The 19,343-nt window shown below is 40.7% G+C and overlaps 1 protein-coding gene across 23 annotated transcripts in view; it reads left to right on the top strand.

The window, feature by feature from the left end:
* The window catches only part of dock3 (dedicator of cytokinesis 3), a 939,092-nt gene that overhangs the window by 731,565 nt on the left and 188,184 nt on the right, over nt 1-19,343 (top strand). For 22 of the 23 annotated variants that reach the window (XM_069936839.1, XM_069936837.1, XM_069936835.1 and 19 more), the window contains 3 exons: nt 1,563-1,709; nt 3,703-3,801; nt 11,709-11,803. In XM_069936839.1, coding sequence (XP_069792940.1) covers nt 1,563-1,709; nt 3,703-3,801; nt 11,709-11,803 — 341 coding nt within the window. The remainder of the gene's footprint in view (nt 1-1,562; nt 1,710-3,702; nt 3,802-11,708; nt 11,804-19,343) is intronic. The other variant, XM_069936831.1, reaches the window with a different exon arrangement.

Below are 19,343 nucleotides of genomic sequence, written 5' to 3'. Positions count from 1 at the left end.
CCAATAAAAATTAGATAATGAGAAAACTCTCCAGTTGCTGAATTTCATAGTTGACAAACAAGATGCTACTTATACTTGGTATGGACAGGTACTCACTACCAGCACACCTCAGAGAAATGCACTTAAACCATCTGTTTAATCACATGATTAATGCTAATTTTAGGGCAGTGATTCTCAATCTTATTCTTTCCACTCACATACCACTTTAAGTATTCCCTATGCCATAGATGCTCTGTGATTAGTAAGGGATTGCTTAAGGTGGTATGTGGGTAGAAAGAAAAAGCTTGAAAACCATTATTTTAATTACCTACTTGATTCGTTATGTACACGGTTTCATAACTCCAAAGGAAATGGGCCAATGACAATTTTTCTCAAGCAAAATATTTCATTAATAATTGGGTCAAGAGCAGTGATTCTCAACCTTTCCTTCCCACTCACATACCACCTTAAGCAATACCTTACTAATCAAAAAGCACCAATGACATAGGGATTACTAAAGGTGGTATGTGAGTGGAAAGATAAAGGTTGAGAACCAATGTTTTAGGGATTCATTCATTCTTCCAGTAATAAAGCATCAGACATCAGCCTTCTCAAGAAACTAGACAGCATCCAAGCTTGGCCTCAAAATTAATTTTGACACCACTTAGAGCCTTTCCATCAAGAAAATCACAATCAATCTAACACCTCCTTGGCATCTCAATAACCAAGACAAAACATTATTTTGTCAGGGCCTTGATCCTTAACTTGCTTGGAATTGACCAGAAACAGAATCAGTTACTTCAATGCCATGGGCATAAGTAAGGTACAGACTGATATCTCAGTAGTATATTTTTTTTTAAATATTATTTTTGATTTTCAAAGATTCGTATCAATCCAATTAAACAACATTCTTTTTCAACAATAGTGCATATCATACAGAATCTGTTTTATGCCCTACCTCTCTCCCATCCCTCCTGTATCCTAATATACAAAAAAGTTACATAAATTAAACAGGTCCAAGGAACAAAAATATAATTCAAGCCAATAGGCAGTATGTTTCTTGACTTCCCATCACTTAACATCTTTCCGCCACATTCATACCAACATAGGAGAGTGGTTCAATATTGAGCAACAACATTCAAGACATCTAACTCTGTTCAAGTTACGGGGTCTCACAATTGAAATATTTGACACTGATTCAATCCACTAATACTAAAAGTGAGGCACACTGGTTTCAATCAAATGTAATCTTGTTTTTCCTATTATGATCAGCAGCCATGACTTTTTCTTACATATGGAATCTTTCTGATCTCCCATTTTGTACTCAGCCAAGAGTAACCCTATCTAAACCTTAGCCATTTATCCTGTTTAGCACTTTTGAATAGACTTTAACATAGTGAAATGTCCCAGGGACCTTCACAGTAGCATCAAGGCATAAGGTGTAAGATCTTCTCATTATGATAAAAGTTATTGTTAACAGAATCTAAATGTTAAGTATTAGGAAATGTTCTATAAATGATCATTTTATAATCTTTCTACACAAAATTTTATGACAATAATTATGTCTTTACACTACATTCTAGGAATGCTCAATATCAGAAGAGGTAGAAATGATGGTCGAGAGTCTCCTTGATGTCCTTCTACAGACTCTACTTGCTATCATGAATAAGTCCCAAATGGCGGAGGCGGTAAGAGGACAGCGTTGCCCACAGTGCACAGCAGAGATCACTGTTAGTAACTAACAATCCTTTTTATGAATACTCACCCATGCATGGATGTCCCCCTCCTCCACACAAGTCCTTTCAACTCTTCATAGTGTACATCTCTTCTGATATACTCCCATCCATGTTTAGGTATGTTTAGATTCATTGCTTTTCAATTCTTGAAGGCACATTGTCATCTCTTCAGAATTTAATGTTAATTCAAATATTTCCCATTGTTTTTTTTCTTATAACAGAATTAATCAGGAATGTAAATAATTTTCAATTTCAGCTTGATATTCTGTAAATTTTTACTGGAAGCTTTACTCACTTTTACTTATTAAAAGAAATGGGACTTCCAGAGCTGCTGCTCCGGCAGCACTGCCACAGGTGTGGACCCATAGAGAGCAGGGAGAGGTGACACAGTGCTCTGCCACAGGGTTCTATTGATAGCTCTATACAAGTCTCAAATGGCCTGTTTAAGAAGACAATGATGGTTTATTTTTAAAATCCTGCAACCACGGTGTTGGGGCCCAACATGATTGCCTCAAGGAGTTACCAACTCCAGGGAAGCAGAGGACTGGCGCAGGGCATCAGAAAACTGAGGGATCACACCTTTCCCTCCACCCCACCCCCACTGTTTGAAAAAGAGAAGCACAGGAGACAACCCTACAGAACGGTGACTATGGCAGCGGACCATTGAGGTGCACTGAGGCTGACAAACACACAAGTGCCAGGCTGTTGGAGACTTGACATACAGAACCCACACAAGCTGTGGGCTGCTCTCGACTTGAGTGCAATGGACTCATACCAGATTGCAGGAGACAGGCTGAACAGGTACTAGGTATCAGAACTGGGATGCGAGAGGGTACTGATGGGACTGAACCCTTCCTGATCATGTCGGAAGTTCAGAACTTGAGCTCAGATTGTCGATGGTTTGAACTGATCTGTGCGGCTACGGAGGCTGCATGAGCACTGGAGGAGAATCCATGCACACTGTGACTCTGGAGGGCTCTCTTTTGCTTCTCTTTCTCTGACTGTGAGATGCCCGGCAATTTCTGCTAATGGCAAGTCTGTCTGCCTTATGGCAGACTAATGAAAATTTTGTGTAATATTACACCTGTTTTATTACATGAGAATAAAGTCCATTAATTTGTGTGATCCTGTGGTGGATCTCATAGTAGTGAGCCCTCACTGTATGATTTGATGACAATGCCTCTTCATTCTGAAAACTATAATCATAAGACACTTATTTCTGAAATTTGCAGCATCTTTACCAACATCTGATTAATACAAATTGTATATAATTGGACAGAATTAAGACATTAATTTTGTAATTGGTTTTCAGTTATTTCAGATACCAACTGTATTAAATAATAGCTAGATATGGTTAATTCAAACAAATTGCAGATTGACTGGTTTCAGAAAGGTCACAGAGATATATATGGATTCAAGAAGCCACTCAATATTCAACCTTCCATGAAATTCCTTCAGTCTCTAATTTTACCTTTCTCAGCCTAAGGCTTCCAAAATGAATAATAGCACTCCAACTCCTAACATAGAGTTTAATTTTAGCCTCAACAGTACTCAATGGCTTTGTGTTGAACAAAGGACTGGAGAAAGTTAAGATTATGCAAAAATAAACACTAAAACAAATTAAATAGAATTTAATAAATTAGTTTCTCCTACAGCAGATGCTTTATTCCAGAAAATACTATAAATCTCCAATCTGCTTTTTCTTGTTTGACAAACAGAGGCTTCCTTTAATTTCCCTAAGTTTTAGTGGGTAGGAATGGGGGTCAGTCAACAAATAGAAATAACATAAAATGTCTGTGCATTTCCTGACCTATTAGATGTTGCCTGATGGTTCTATTATTTAAGTTATGATGAATGGGTGTGAAAGATACTCATTTCTGTTTCTGCACATCGCCACCCTGATATTGCCATTTCAACCTGCTTAAAAGGTCATGCCATATGGGGTATCACAGCCTGAGTCATTGATGATTGTCCTCTGATTCTCTAGGGTGAGTATGTCACCTGCCTACTGTCCCTGCTTCGACAAATGGGCGATAACCACTACCAACACTTATTAGACAATTTCCAGAGCAAGGACGAACTCAAGGTAAAACTTACTTTTGTAGCTTTTTGTTATATGTTAAAATACAAATATTAAACATGGGAGGCCTATTTCATTGTGCTCTCTTTTGACTGTGAGCTGGCACTGATCATAAAGTGATGAGCAATGTTCCCTCTCATTTTTAGTAATCAGTGCGTGCCAAAATCTTATGATGTGCAAATATTTTCCTGTGATAAAAGTATACTTACACTGAATGCTTGTGCAAATGTAAATTTGAAATTGTTTCAAGATAATTTTGGCACAGCCAAACTGTATTGGTATGTTTTAATAAAATACAAATATAATTTTGTTCTAAGCTAAGAGATCATTTTTAATAAGTATAATTATTAATTACTACATTATTTTAGGTAACTAACCTTTTGAACACACCTTAATTTCCTTTTGCGCTGATTGCAAAATGTGTGCGCGTGCACATGCCCATAGTTTAGAGGGAACAGCGGTGATGAGATTATTTATCACATATCTGTGTTTTAGATAATTTCAAGTTATAGAGTCACATAGCATGGAAGAAGACCCTTTGGCACAACTTACCCACGCCAACCAAAACCCCCACCCACATGTCACACCTACTGCATTTGGCCCCTATCTTTCTAAACCCAACCCATCCATGTGTCAGTCCACTATTTTGCAACAGTACCACCCTCAACAACCTCCTCTGTGTAAAACATTACCCCTCAGGTTCCTATTAAATCTCTCACCCTCACCTTAAACCTATGTCCTTTGGTTACCAATTTCTCAACTCTGAACAAAAGACGCTCCAATTTATTTCTCTTATGATTTTGGGTACCTCAATGAGTTCACTCTTCATCCTTCTGCACTCCAATGAAATAACCCTAACCTGCTCAACCTCTCCCTACACTCAAGCCCCCCCTGGCAACTTCCTCATAAATCTCTGCACCCTGACATTTCCTAAACATGGTGACAAAAACTGAACCAAGACGAAATGAGGCCTCACCAACATGCTGAAAGCATTTTTGACTATCCCGTCACCTGACACCACTTTCAAGGTAGTATGTGCCTCTAATTCCGAGATCCCTCTATAATACTCCCCAGATCCTCATCATTTTCTGTGTGGGTGTCCTGCCCATGTTAGACCTTCCAAAATGCAACCCTTCACATTTCTCTGATTTAGATTCCATCAACTATTCCTCTGCCCATCTGCCCAACCAATCAAGATCCTGCTGCAATCGTTGGCAACCATCTTGACTATCTACAATACCTGATACTTTAGTGTCATCCACACACTTGCTAATCATGCCGTACGTTTTCATCTAAATCATTGATATAAATGACAAATAGCAACGGGCCAGGCACTAAATCCTACGGCACACCATTCGTCACAGGCCTACAGTCCTAAAAGCAACCTTACAGCATCACCCTCTGCTTTCTTCCCTGAAGACAATTTTCTATCCAATCTGCTACTGCACCTTGGAATCCTGTGTGGGACTACAGTGTGGAACCTTATTGAATGCCTTGCTGAAATCCATATTTAGACCATCCATATTTCAACCCACGTCAGCCTTGTTGGTCATATCTTTTAAAAAAAACTCAGATTTGTGAGACATGACCTCTCACTTACAAAACCATGCTGACTATCCCTAATCAACTCCTGTCCATCTACAGTGCCCTCCATAATGTTTGAAACAAAGACACTTTTTTTCCTTTACTTGCCCCTGTGCTCCACAGTTTTGTTTGTTTCAAACAATCCCCATGTAATTAAAGTGCACATTCCAAATTTTATTCAAGGTTATTTGTATGCAATTTGACAATTAAACATACCTGAGTAATCACAAACACTTATGAAGACAAATATCCCAAATATTATAGTGCCATGAAATAAAAATTCTGTAATTTCTATATGGTCAAACCAAATTGCATACAAATAACCTTGAAGGAAAAAAGTATTTTTGACTCATTCATTATGGAGGGTACTTACCCTCACAATACTCTCTAGTAACCTAACAACCACAGATATTAGGTTCAGTGGCCTGTAGTTTCCAGGCTTTTCCCTGCAGCCCTTCTTGAATAGATGCACAACATTTTCCACACTCCAGTCCTCTGGCACCTCACCTGTACTTAATGATGACTCATAAATCTCAGCCAGGATACCTGCAATTTCCTTTCTCACTTCTCACAGTGCACTTGGATATAGCTGATCAAGATCAGGAGATTTATCTACCTTCATATACATCAGGACTTTCAGAACCTCTTCAACTTTGTCACTGACTTTTCTCAAGTCATTACCATTGACTCCCCCAAGTTTCCCAGTCATCATGTCTTTTTCCACAGTAAGAACAGAGAAGTACTCGTTTCGCATATGGTTACCTTGGGAAGAGAAGCCGACCTGGGCTGTTGTCCCCTGGTTCCCACCGCGCTGTTCACCATGACTGGAAGTGGAGCTAGACATGACACGGTCCAAGATGGCGATGCCTGCTGCCTGCACCTGGTGCAGCAAGGGGAAGGTTTGGACCTACATACCCTTATGTAGTGTCCTTTTCTTCTACAGCTGGAGCAGGTCACAGTTCCGGCTGGGCAGTTCTTCCACGGGTGTTTCATATGGCCACAGTAATTGCATTTTTTGTGCTCTGCGATGGCGGCTGCTGTTTGAGATCCCACGTCCCATGATGGAGGTGCCTGTGCTCCCCACACAGTGGCCACGTTGCCAGAGGAGTAAGCTTTAGTGTCCTTTGGGGCTCTCTAACGATTTAGTGAGATCAACCACGTCCTGCAGGCTCCGATTGCCGTTCTCCAGGTGCCTTTGTCTGATATAGTTAGAACTGAAGCCTGCCACACATGTGTGTCTGATCAGCTCCTTGTGGTAGACGGCTGCTGTAAAGTCAGTGTATCCACAAGCTCAGTCCAGCTCCTGTAAGACCCAAATTTATTTATGAGTATGCAGGATGGAGAACCGTGAAACACTTTTTTGCCTCCTCAATGAACTGGTGGCAAGCGAACAAGGAGCTCTTTATCCTCAACGATGTTCGGAGAGCAAGACAGAGCCAGAGGTAACTGAAGTAAAAACACAGCACTCAAGCATGAAACATTGGTTATGTATTGCTATATGAAATACATTGTTTGACCTGCTGATTTTCTCCAGCTCTGTGTTTTTACTTCAGTCACTGTGACTGCAGACTTGTGTTTTACTGCACTGGGACCTTCTAGAATTGAGAGGGATGGATGTGAGAAAGGAACTCCAAGAGGTGAAGAGCCGGCAAGCGGTGCTTTTTACCATTGATGCCTCCAAAATCTTTCAGTCCAGAGTCCACACAATGGAGTAGGATGAGACATGCTTATGCTTTTTCCAAAAGGTTCACAGAGGGAGCTCTGTGATCCACATCCTTAAGGAAAATGGTGGCTTAGTCACATCCTCGCAGACAGGCATACGAAGAATAAGCAGATCCTTTTCTGCCAAACTGTATGACACAAGGCTACAGACAGAACAACCTCCCAAAACTTCCTGTTCTCTATCACAGAGGTCTTAGACAACAGCAATAATGAAAGTTTGAACCAGCCAATTACCTTTGGGGAGCTAACGGAGTTCATCTTTTCCTTTGGGTTGAGTAAAATTCCCAGAAGTGACAGATTACCAGCTGAGTTGTTCGCAGTTCTGTGGGATAGCATGGACCTGGACCTGCTGGAAGTATACATCGCTATGTTCCTGGCAGGCTGCCTGTCAGGCTCCATGAGGAACTGTATCATCACCTTCATCAAACAGGAGGAGGATACCAGAAATCAGAGACCCATATAATTTTTAAATGTTCCCTGCAAAGATTGGCAATAAATTGGCTTGTGGGCACGGCACTAACTCTCACTAACAAGGAAGATCCTGATCATCAGGTGCAATGTGCTCTTAGTACTGCTGTACATGTCACAGGTGTGCCCCATCCCCCGCACCTCTGCCCTGGCTGTCACCAGAGCAGCCTTCCGTTTCATATGAGGATTGCAGATGGAAAGAGTCCACAGGGTCGGCATATACAAGTCGCCAAACAATGAAAGCAAGGACATATCCAAAACGTGGTCCTTCATCCTGTATGTGGAACCAAAGTGCAAGGGCATCAAGTGCCAATATGTACTTGGGTTCTACCTGTGCCAGGTGTTGCGAGGGATGGCCTGTCCCCATTGCTGTGCAGTGTCCCAGGTCAGTTGGACTTTGCCACATCACCTATCCTTCGGGAAAATGTTTTACCAGGCAAACACCTTTAACCACATGGCCATTCAGTGGTGATCAGCATGTAGCCTCCTGCAGACACTGACAAATAAGGATTTGATGGGCATGGTGCAACAAACCGTCCAAGTCATCTGGCAGAATGCCTCATCACCACTGCTCACAAACAAGCACCAGGACTTGGCTGGCTGGCACTGAGAGGAGTCCTCCCAGTCAGTTCCTTCCTTGTCAACCGGAACAATACCCACAATGCACATTGTCCCTGAGATGACTGTGGTGGTGTGGACACATTCACTCACCACTTTGCAGAATGCAGATTCACTGTAAGTCTGTAGAAAAGAATACAAGGGTCCTTGTCACGGTTCATCCCCAGCAGCAGCGTGACAGAGGACTCTCTAATTTATGGGCTGTTCTCAGGGATGCACACAGAGTCAGACATCCAGTATTGCTGGAAGACCATCAACTCAATAAAAGATGCACTTTGGTCTGCCCGAAACCTGTTGATCTTTGAGCACATAGAACTGTCAGTGTGGGAATGCTGCCGACTGGCACATTCCAGGCTGCAGGAGTACGTGCTGAAGGACGCACTAAGGCTTGGCACAGCATACATGAAGGCATTGTGGAGCAGGATCACAGTCTATGATCCTTCCAATATTGGGATTGATGGGCTGAGACTGAGGGGAAGCCCCTCAAACAACAGAAATGGGAGTGATGACAAAGCGCCACAGTGGTGGCAATGGTGAAAATAGAAATGTACAGTGATTGAAATGTATGTATTCAAAACTAAGGGTCAGAAGAGACTTTGAACAGTTTTCCTTTTGTAAACATTTTATGGTAAATAAAATCTCTGGTTTGTAAAAAAAAAGTTAGTTACCTCCAATGGATGCTACAAGACTTGCTGAGTTCCTTCAAAACATTTTTGTGATTTTAATGCATTTGGAAGAAGTCAAAGGAGTAGGAGAGAGAGTTCCTAACTTGAAGAACTTATTGCCTATGTCAGTCTGAATAAGAAGCAATGCATCTGGAAGCTGATTTTCTATTAACTACAACAGAGATTCATTGATTTTTTGACGCAAGAGAGAGAGAGAGAGAGAAAACTGAGAAACAGAGCTCATGCTATACACATACATCCAGTTTATTGAGGTGCATGTGCAAGGCATGGTTGCTCTGAACTTGTTATCCATTCTAGGCAGCCATGCCTAATGTAGGAAGCATCTCCTAATTTTCAGAGTGCCACAAGGAGAGGGGAATTAACTCGCTCCACTAGACTGGAAGCTTTTCAAAGGTTCAGCAAGTTACAAACACCTCTCATGTGGCTCCTGACTGGTCAACAGAGAACTTTTCATCATATGAAAAGGTTAGCACTCCTTGATCATCCAGATTCTGTATAACTAACACCAAAATTCTTATGATACATTCCAATAGTCCAGAAAGTGCAGATAACCCATTTATCGTGAGGCAATCGACTGATCCTGCCATATATCGAGGACAATGACAATGGATGATTTGTCTGCTGCAGTTACAGCTGCATCAACAAGGTCACAAGAAGGGGCTTTGTGACTGCTGTATGTCATCTTAAGATGCAATTTCACCAGTTTGTTGATAGTACCCCTGAAGAGAACCTCAACCTTTGTTGTCATCTTTGTTGCCATGCAGTTTGACAGTCATGAATTACAGTCCTTTCCAGCTACACAGCAGGATGTGGAGAAAGAGGAAAACAGTCTCAGGTTCTTCCAAAGGAATTGTGTCAGCCTGAACCATATTGTCCTGAACTATACATAAAGACTGTATTTCATTGAATCATCTGAGAGCACACATCAAGAGAAAGGACCTTTTACCATGCTGTCTGTCTAAATTTTAAAAATCATCCATGCCTAAATGCAACATGTTTATACAACTTTTGGACTTAGAATGGAAATGTATAATTGTGCTAGAATTGTACCATCTACATTATGAAATCTCACAAACCACCTACCCATAAATATTGTCCCCTCCCCCAGCAACATCCCATGGGTTACCATTGTCCAGAAATGTAGTTGGACCAGGCAAATTGGGGGTTGCATCATATATTAGGCATAACAGCTCGAAATGAACTGGAAGGTGAGCAGTTTGGGGCAAACATGACCTGCACCTCAACAGATGTGTGTAATTGAGCACTCCCTCTTTCAGGGACTGCCTTCACTGCAGTCCAAATTTGACAAAATACAGTAAAATCCCCATTATGTAGAATTCAAGCCTCTGGCATAAAAATTGCAGAAAATAAATAGATTAAAAATTACAAAAGTTTAAAATTGGTGCCCCTAGTGGTCAGTTTGCCAATCACACAACGTGTAACCTCAAGCAACTGGCAAATTTGTTTATCTGGCATTTACTAATCCCCATAGGTGCCCCATAGGTGTCAGTTTTACTGTATAGGTAGTACCCGACATGACTTATGTGACTTATGACCATCCATACATATGACTGAATTTTAAAAATATATATATCTAGAAAATATTAAAAATTTACATGGTTTATTTATTTCACAAACTATAACAGGGATACAGGGCATGGAAGAGCCAAAATGTGCATACTTATCTTTTAGTCGGCGTTCTGGGGTCTCGAGGCTGGGTGCAGACATCTTGATTCCTGTGCAAATGCCCGAGTCTTCGGTAGGTGTGTGCACGGTGGGTTCATGTATTGGAGTTCAGTTGGCGAATGCAAGAGAGTTAAGGATGCGATTTCAGTATCGTCGAGGATCTTAACTCATGCATGAGCCAACTGAACACCAATATGAGAACCCACCGAAGGCTTGTGCATGTGCCAACTGAAGACTAGCACAAGAATCAAGATGGCCACGCCCAGCCCCGGGACCTCGAATACTGACTAACAAGGTAAGCATGGACCAGAATGTGGAAAGAATCGCCAAGGTTGATCAACAAATTCAGGAAACTTTAAGTGTTAGTGTCAAATTTATGATGAAAAAAATATTTAATTAAGAAGTTTGCTTTAAGATTCAGTATTCCACATGCACGGGCACAATTCTGACTTATGTCCATTCCGAGATACAACCGATTCTTTGGTCCTCATTATGGTCATAAGTCAGGGACTACCTGTACTTGCATTGTGAACCATGCAACAATTCAATGGCAACAACATGTGAAAACTTCCAGTCCAGCAAAAGGCTTGATCACCCAGAACTTTGAGGGGAGCTGTTGCAGGTGGACTCCAAAATCACTAAGCATCCTCACTAGAAATAGAATTTCCTTTTGCACAACCAACTTGTTGCAGTTGCCCCCATAACAACACTGTCAGAACTCAGTCCAAGTTTATTGTTACGTGGACTAATGGGTAATGAAAAGGTTTGTTTTCTGTGCTATCCAGCAAGTCAATCAGTACTTAAGTACAGCAAGTAAAATAATACTGAATGCGGAATTACAGAAGCAGATAAGATAGAATGATACAAAGGCAACATTATTTTACTATTGTGAGTTCCCTGCAGGAGTCTGATAGCAGCAGAATAAAAACTGTCCTTAAATCTGATTATGCGTGATTTTAAATTTGTGAATATTCCTCCTGATGGAAGAAGGGAGGAGAAAATATGGACAGAGTGAGAATAGTCCTTTAATGTGTTGACTGGTTTTTCGAGCAGCAGAAAGTTGATGGAGGAGAGGAGAGTTTGTGTGAGGGTCTGAACTACATTTACAACTCTCTGCAATTTGACATCATATCTTTCTTTATTTTGTAGGATTTCTTCTTAAAAATATTCTGCGTGTTCCGTTATTTAATGAAGCTGAGCGTGTACCCACGTGATTGGATGGTGATGAGACTACTCACCAGCAAGTAAGTTGTCCGTAGCATTTCAGGAGCATAATGATCAGTCTGTAGTTTGACAGACGTAAATTCTTACTGTGCTTTATTATTGCTAATGTAGAGTGTAGAAAATATGATCCCAACCTTGCTGAGAGTTACTTGATCAGTACGAGTTATGGTGGACTTGAGAGCAGTCCAGCAGTCCATGGACACTCAAGAGCAACCATTCTTAACCTTATTTTGGCAATGCCCCCTTCCCTGTGAAGCAGTCAAGTTTAATTGGTTTCTTCCATACTTCTCTCCTACCAACAACATCAAAAATATTTCATAATTTCAGTCCATGGCCCTGCTTAACTATGCTGTGGCCCCCCATTGGGGGCAGTATGGCCCCCATTGAGGATGGCTGCTCTAGAGCTTCTGTTGATTGGATGTGGTCAGCTTGTCAGTGGGGCATTGCCTGAGAGATAGTCTGCAGTAATCATTCTGTCGAAGGAATTGTTTTGGAGCCAGGTTAATGGAGATAACAGGACAGACTAGACATCTGTCCTACTACAGATGTGGATATCCTTGCTTGAATAATGATATAATTTATCAGATATCAGCAGGGATGCAGTGCTGCTGGAGCTCACCAGAACATCGCTCCAGCACCTTGTGGGACCACTCCAAGCACCTCATGGGGCTGCTCTGGCACCTCCTTGTTGTCATTTTTGGTGAGGTCCAATGTTTCATCTTGTATTCGGATGTGTGAGTTCTTAGACAACCCCATGGATGAAGGAAAGGTTCTTCATTTTAAAGTTGTTGTAAGCAGCAAAATGAGGCATGCCAACCTCCATTACAGATCTCTCCATCTGTGTGAGTCCCCTGCTGGCAGCCAAGTGTAATCACATTGTAAAGACAAGCGTAAAGACATTGCTAGTAGCAATGCAAACATGATCACTATCATTTCATCTCCCTTTCTTAAAACAAAAGTAACTTACTTTTAACTAATATGTTTTCTTTGTATAACTTTGCACTTTTAACGTTAGCACCAGAAACTTACATTATTATCAACATTGTTAACATTTTTTAAACTTGTTTTGTGTGTTCACATTTACATACACTAAAACTTGAAGAGCGAATAAAATAGCATTACTTCATTCTATAACAAGAATCTTTAGATTTGCTCAATGAGTGTCTTAGCAGGATTCACATATCTTGACAATCTCCTGATTGATTGTCCTTGAATCTGAGTTGTTGCCTCAGACGATGTCTTCTCAACTGTGTATTCAGGTTGTTCAATAGTATCCATCTTTCCATCTACTGTGGCTGATCCCATTTGAAGATCTTGACGATTTCTTCGCAAACCAGCACCTTCATTTGTCTGAATGGTGTATCATCTTGGTTGGACTTCACTAAGGACAGTTCCCTTCTGAGTTCATAAATTTGTTTTGTCATTTAGCCTTACTTGGTCACCAGTGTAGAGTTCTGGTAGGATTTTGTTCCTCTGTCAAAATAATACTTTTGCTTTTCTTTCTGTTGTTCTTTGAACTTCCTCACTTTGTCCTCCTCTTTTGTTTTTAGGAGGTTCTCCTGAACGGGTAGGTTTGATCTTAGCCTATGTCCCATAAAGAGTTGTGCTGGTGACATACCACACTCGAGCAGCGTTGTGCAGTGTATTACCATGCTCTGGTAGAAGTCCATTCCATTGTCTTTTGCTTTGTACATCAGTCTTTTCACTGTCTGTACTGATTTTTCCACTAGACCATTGGACTGTGGAAAATGAAGACTTGGCATGGTGTGTACAAAGTCCCACTCTTTGGCAAAATGTCGGAACTTTGATTTGCAAAACTGGGGTCCATTGTCTGTAAAGTCCTTGCTTGCCACGCCATGTCTAGAGTATATGGCTTTAATACCTGTTATTACAGCAACCGCAGTGATGGTGTTCAGTTTACACACCTCTGGATACAGGGAACAATAGTCTGTGACTACAAGATAGTCCTTCCTTTGACATACAAATAGGTCAGCGCATACCTTCTGCTAGGTGTGGCTTTAGTGGTTCTGCAGGATTTCTTGCTTGATATTTCCAGCATATTATACAGTTTGACACTTCATTTGTTATATCATTGTTGATTCTTGGCCAGTATATCATCTCTCATACTATTTTACACTTTTCGATTCCGAGATATCCTTCATGGATCCTTTTTATCATCTCAGACTCTTTGGGATAAGGATTTTACTTCCTTTGTAAATGATGTCTTCAACCTCTGATAGTTCAACCCTGCAGTTCCAGTACTCTGCAATGTCAGATGAGCAGACCTGTTTCATGTTGGACCATCCATTCAAGATGTTTTTTCTCGGTTGTCTCAGTGTTTCATCTTTGCTCTGACTTTATGAGCTCCATTTTTGCATCTGATATGGGCAGTACACTTGTTTTTTTCTCTCTTTTTTATACAAACCCCTCCCCCCAAAAAAAACTACATCAATATAATTGTAGTACCCCCCTCAATTATGAAGGAGTGACAAATGCCAAAAGTTGCTGATGACTTCGGAAGGATTGGCAGTTGAACCACCCCCCACCCCACCCACTGCTGAACAGAACAAACAAAAATAAAACATAATCATTCAGCTATGGTAAGCTTCTTCCAAATCTCAGTTGACTTGATCATCATCAATACCAATGTCGATTTACTGTTGAGTCTCCATCTTTTGCTTCCCATTCTTCCCTTTCGGAACCAGAACAAGCTGTTGAGAAACCTCATCTTGCCCCAGCTTATTGACAGGCAAAGATTTAGCAAAAGTAAGAGCCTCCGCATCATCATTAAAAAACTGAGTTTGATAATCCCCATAAAAAAAACTTTTAACACAGCAAGGTAACGAAAAGCAAATCCACAAAACAGCTTTAGCTGAATTAAATTCTTTACGTTTAATTACAGCCTGGCTCAAATCAGCATAAAAAAAGATTCTCTAGCATTCTGTACTGCAATTCTTAGAATCAATTCTCTATCCTGATAATGCAAACATTGAATCAGAACGGATCGGGGTGCTTGACCCGAAAGTGGTTTCCTCCTTATTGCTCAATGAGCTCTGTCCAGTTCTAAACTATTCAGAATGTAAGCTGTTCCTAAAACTTCAGGAATCCACTTCTGAAAAAATTGAACTAGATCCGAGCCTTCAGAATCTTCCAGAAGACCAACAATTTTGATATTATTCCTCCGACTATGATTTTCCAAAACATTAATCTTCTTCAACAAATCACTCTTCTGAATCACCCAACCAGTAAACAAATCCTCTATCTGTCCCATCTTTTCTTTACATTGAACCCCATCATCTTTACAATCAAGAAATTCATCTTCAATCTTAAATTTATCTTGAACCTTATCCACTGCTCTCAGGCACTTAGTTACATCCATTTTAATAGAAGACATTTCACCCTTAATTTCAGTCAATTATTCCTTCACAACTGAAAGCCCTTGGCTCACCTGCATAGCCAAGTTCTCCACAAGGCAGAATCAGAATGAGAAGGGTCAGACTTAAACTTAAAGCTCTCCCTCAACACAGGCCTACCCTTAAACAAGTCTGCTTCCTCCTCCACACACTGCTCCTCTTCCTCTTCTGTTCCAGTGATGTCTTCCTCCTCCTCCATTGAAACAGGAGTTGGCATGACCCGACTATGGGTGCAGACCTGCCCCACCACCAGCCAAGAGTCACTGGACTGAGGGAGGTCCAGTCCCCCTGCAGCCTCAGCTGTTTCAAATGCATCGTGCATGCACTAAGTTTCTCGCATGCGCAATTGATCCTCTTGGTCCGGAGGAGATCGATGTCGATCGCCGGTGCCATCTTGCACAACGGTACTTGAGGTCGGTGCCGGCATGGTATGCATTGATGAACGCTGTGGTCGGACCTGCGTTGAAATTGACTCTGGAGGCTCCATGTGCACAGTAGGCTGAATTTCTTCAGTAGTTACTGGTTGTTCAATGGCTGTTTTCTTAACTATTTAGGCTTTAGTCTTTCTCATGACTGTTTGTAAGGTACTTCAACAGTATAATCAACAGTTGTAAAAATATTTTTAAAAATTTTAAACAGGTTTTGTAAAGTTCTGCCTGTGGGAGGTACCTTCCCACGTCTTGTCCCTACGCCATAACGCCATGCCCTCGGCAGTGCACTTATAATCATGTCCATGAAGGAGTTCATATCTTCATCCATTTTGGTGTTTACGGGCTCTTTTGCGTCAACACTTCTAGACAAGGTGTCTGCTGTGTACATTAGCTTACCCAGAGTGTACGCCACATTCAGTGTTTAGCGTTGCAGACATCATTCTTTGTATTTTAAGTGGACATTCATTTAATGGCTTTTGGAACAATGCAATCAAGGGGTTATGGTCAGTCTCTACATTGATTGCTTGTCCAGACACAAACTGATTAAATCTTTCACAGGTGTACGTGATGCTCAGCAGCTTCTTTTCAATTTGAGCGTATCATGTCTCCATGTCTGTCATTGAACTTGGTGCATACGCAATGGGTTGTCAGTCATCATTATTTTTGCAGAAGAACTGCACTGAGCCCACTATGTGATACGTCTGATGATATCTTGATGGGTCTCGCTGGGTCGTAAAACCTCAGAACTGGTTCCACTGTGAGCAGTTTCTTTAGTTCCCTCCATGACTTTTCATGCTCATGACACCACTCCCATTCAATGATCGTTTCTGTTCGTCTTCTCAATGGAGCCATCTTTTCTGAGAGGTTGGATATTAATTTACCCATATAGTTGACCATTTCATTAAACCTCTATACGTCCTTTTCGCATTGTGTCTTTGGCATTGTTCCAAATGGGGGACACCTTTCTGGGTCTGGTCTGATGCCCTCACTGCCAATAATATCTACTACAAATGTTAGTTCTGTCACCTTGAACTGGTATTTCTCTCTATTCAGCTTCAGGTTTGCTTTCCTTGTTGCTTCCAGCACTTTCCTTAGTCTCTCATCATACTCCTTTCTCATGGTTCCCCATACTATGATGTCATCCATTGAGGTATCATCTTCAACCAGGTGTTCATAGACCATATGGATAGTTCTGTGATACATTTCAGGAGTTGAGGCAATTCTGAATGGTAACCTTAGGAATCTATATCTGCCAAATGGACGATTGAACATGCACAGTCTTGAACTTGCTTCATCCAATTTCAAATGCCAAAATCCTGATGATGCATCTAACTTGTTGAAAAACTTTGCATTTGCAAACTGTGACATGATTTCTTCACACGTCGGAAGCTTAAAGTGTTCTCTTTTTATTGCTCTTTTTAGATCACTTGGATCCAGGCAAATTCTAACCTTTCTATGTTTTTTGCCCAAACGACGAGTAAACTCACCCATTCCATTGTCTCATCTGTCTTCTTAATCACATTCAGACTTTCCATCTTGTCCAATTCTGCTTTTAATTGCTTTTTGAAGCGCAAATGGAACTTTTCTGCATCAATGTATTATTAGTGGCACGTATTTATTCACTCTGATCATGTGTAATGCTGGAAGGCAGCCTAGACCCTGAAATAAATCATTGTACTCTTTCATGAGTTCATGATAAACTGTCTCTCCTTCGCTTTCCACAATGAGGACTCTTTTTACCAGGTTCAGTTTCTCACAGGTTGTTAAACTTATGCTCTTTGACCTTGTGTTTCACTTTGACCATGCATTCTGCTTGCACTGGTATATCAGTACCTGAATATCCTGTCATCTTCACTTTTGTTCCATACATGTTTGGTCTCGGTCTAATCTTCTTAAAATCAGTCTCCGATATTACATTAATTTGTGCTCCAGTATCCAATTTAACTGAAATGTATATGTCATTCACTTTTAATCTCAACATCCTGTCTCTTTTTTCTTTCTTGTTTTCAATCACAACATTTGCATAGAATTCCTCTATCTCTCTTTCATCTACTGCATGAACCTTGTTTTGTTGCACTTGGTTCCTACAGCATCAGGCATAATGGTTGCTTTTTTTGCACATATTGCATGTTTTACCATATACTGGACACTTTTTTGGTAGGTGTTACATACTACATCGACGACATGGCTTTCTATTGTCCCTTTCATTTTTGTTTGCTGGCCACACTTCTCTTTCCACTTTGGCGCTCTTTTTGTTAAACGGTTTATGTCTGTTCTTGCTCACTGAATCCACGTTGTGACTAGTTTTACTGAACAGCTCTTTTGCCTGTGCTTTTACAGTGTAGCTCTACAGAGTGTTATGGCTTTTTCCAGGCCTAGATTTTGCTCTCTTAGCAGTCTTTCCCTTAGACTATTATCTGGAATACCAAACACAAGTCTGTCTTTTATCAGCGCATTGGTCAGCCAACAAATTCACATGTTTTGCTTCTGTTTCTTAATTCAGTCGTACACTGATCAATACTTTCTTCCGTTTTCTATATACATATGAAAGATCTGTGCCTCTCATTGTCATGTAATGTTTAGGAATGCAGTATGCCTCAAACGGTTTCATTATTTTTTTTCCCAATTTCATTTTGTCATCTTCAGCAGCAAATGTGAAGTTATTATATACCTCCAGAGCTTCATCACTCATGACATGTAAGAAAACTGATGCTTTCACTTTATCACTTTTACCGTCAGCTCTGACTGCTGATAAATACAATCAAAAACATTGTTTGAATCTGTTCCAATTTTCAGCCACATTACCTGTCAACTGAAGTTTCGCTGGTGGGTGTAATCCTTTCATTTTTCACTTTGTTAGCTTCTCGTGTTCTTGCTAATTTGTGGAGAGCTACTTTTGCTTTCACTTTCACTGATCAGTTGCTAACTTTAGATTTTTTCTTTTAAAATATTTCCTTTTAATTTCCTTCATCCCACTTCTGACACCATATGCTGAGCATATGTGTGAGTTCTTAGACAACACATGGATGAAGGAAAAGATTCTTTAAAATTGTTGTAAGCAGCAACCATGAGGCATGCTGACCTCCATTACAGATCTCTCATGCAGCAGTCTCTCTGTCTGTGTGAGCCCCTGCTGGCAGCCAACTATAATCAAATAGGAACAATGATCCTTAAGACATCACTAGTAGCAATGCAAACATGATCACTATCATTACAGCACCTAAAAAACTAGCACTGCAACCCTGGGTCTCAGTGACTTGCCACCTAACCCACCCTTCAACCTTATTCAGACCTGATCAGAAGTTCATAGATACATTGTGTTATACAGCACATAAACATGTCCTTCAACCCAACTCATCAATGCCCACCAAAATGGCATTTGCCAGCAGTAAGGGATTGCTTAAGGTGGTATGTGAGTGGGAAGGGAAGGTTAAAAACCACTGCTCTAGACCCAATTGTTACTGAAATATTTTGCTTGAGAAAAATTGTTATTGGCCCATTTCCTTTGACTTATGAAACCATGCACATAACAAGTCAATTAGGTACAATTAAAACAGTAGTTTACAAACCTATTTTTTCCACTCATGTACCACCATAAGCAATCCCTTACTAATCACAGAGCACTTATGGCATAGGGATTGCTTAAGGTGGAATGTGAGTTCAGGGGGGAAGTTTGAAAACCATTGTTTTAAAGAAAAACCTCTCATTTTAAAAAT

This window comes from Narcine bancroftii, chromosome 5 (genome assembly GCF_036971445.1).
Source record: "Narcine bancroftii isolate sNarBan1 chromosome 5, sNarBan1.hap1, whole genome shotgun sequence".
Taxonomy (NCBI): Eukaryota; Metazoa; Chordata; class Chondrichthyes; order Torpediniformes; family Narcinidae; genus Narcine; species Narcine bancroftii.
This window is presented reverse-complemented; position numbering and strand designations above follow the sequence as displayed.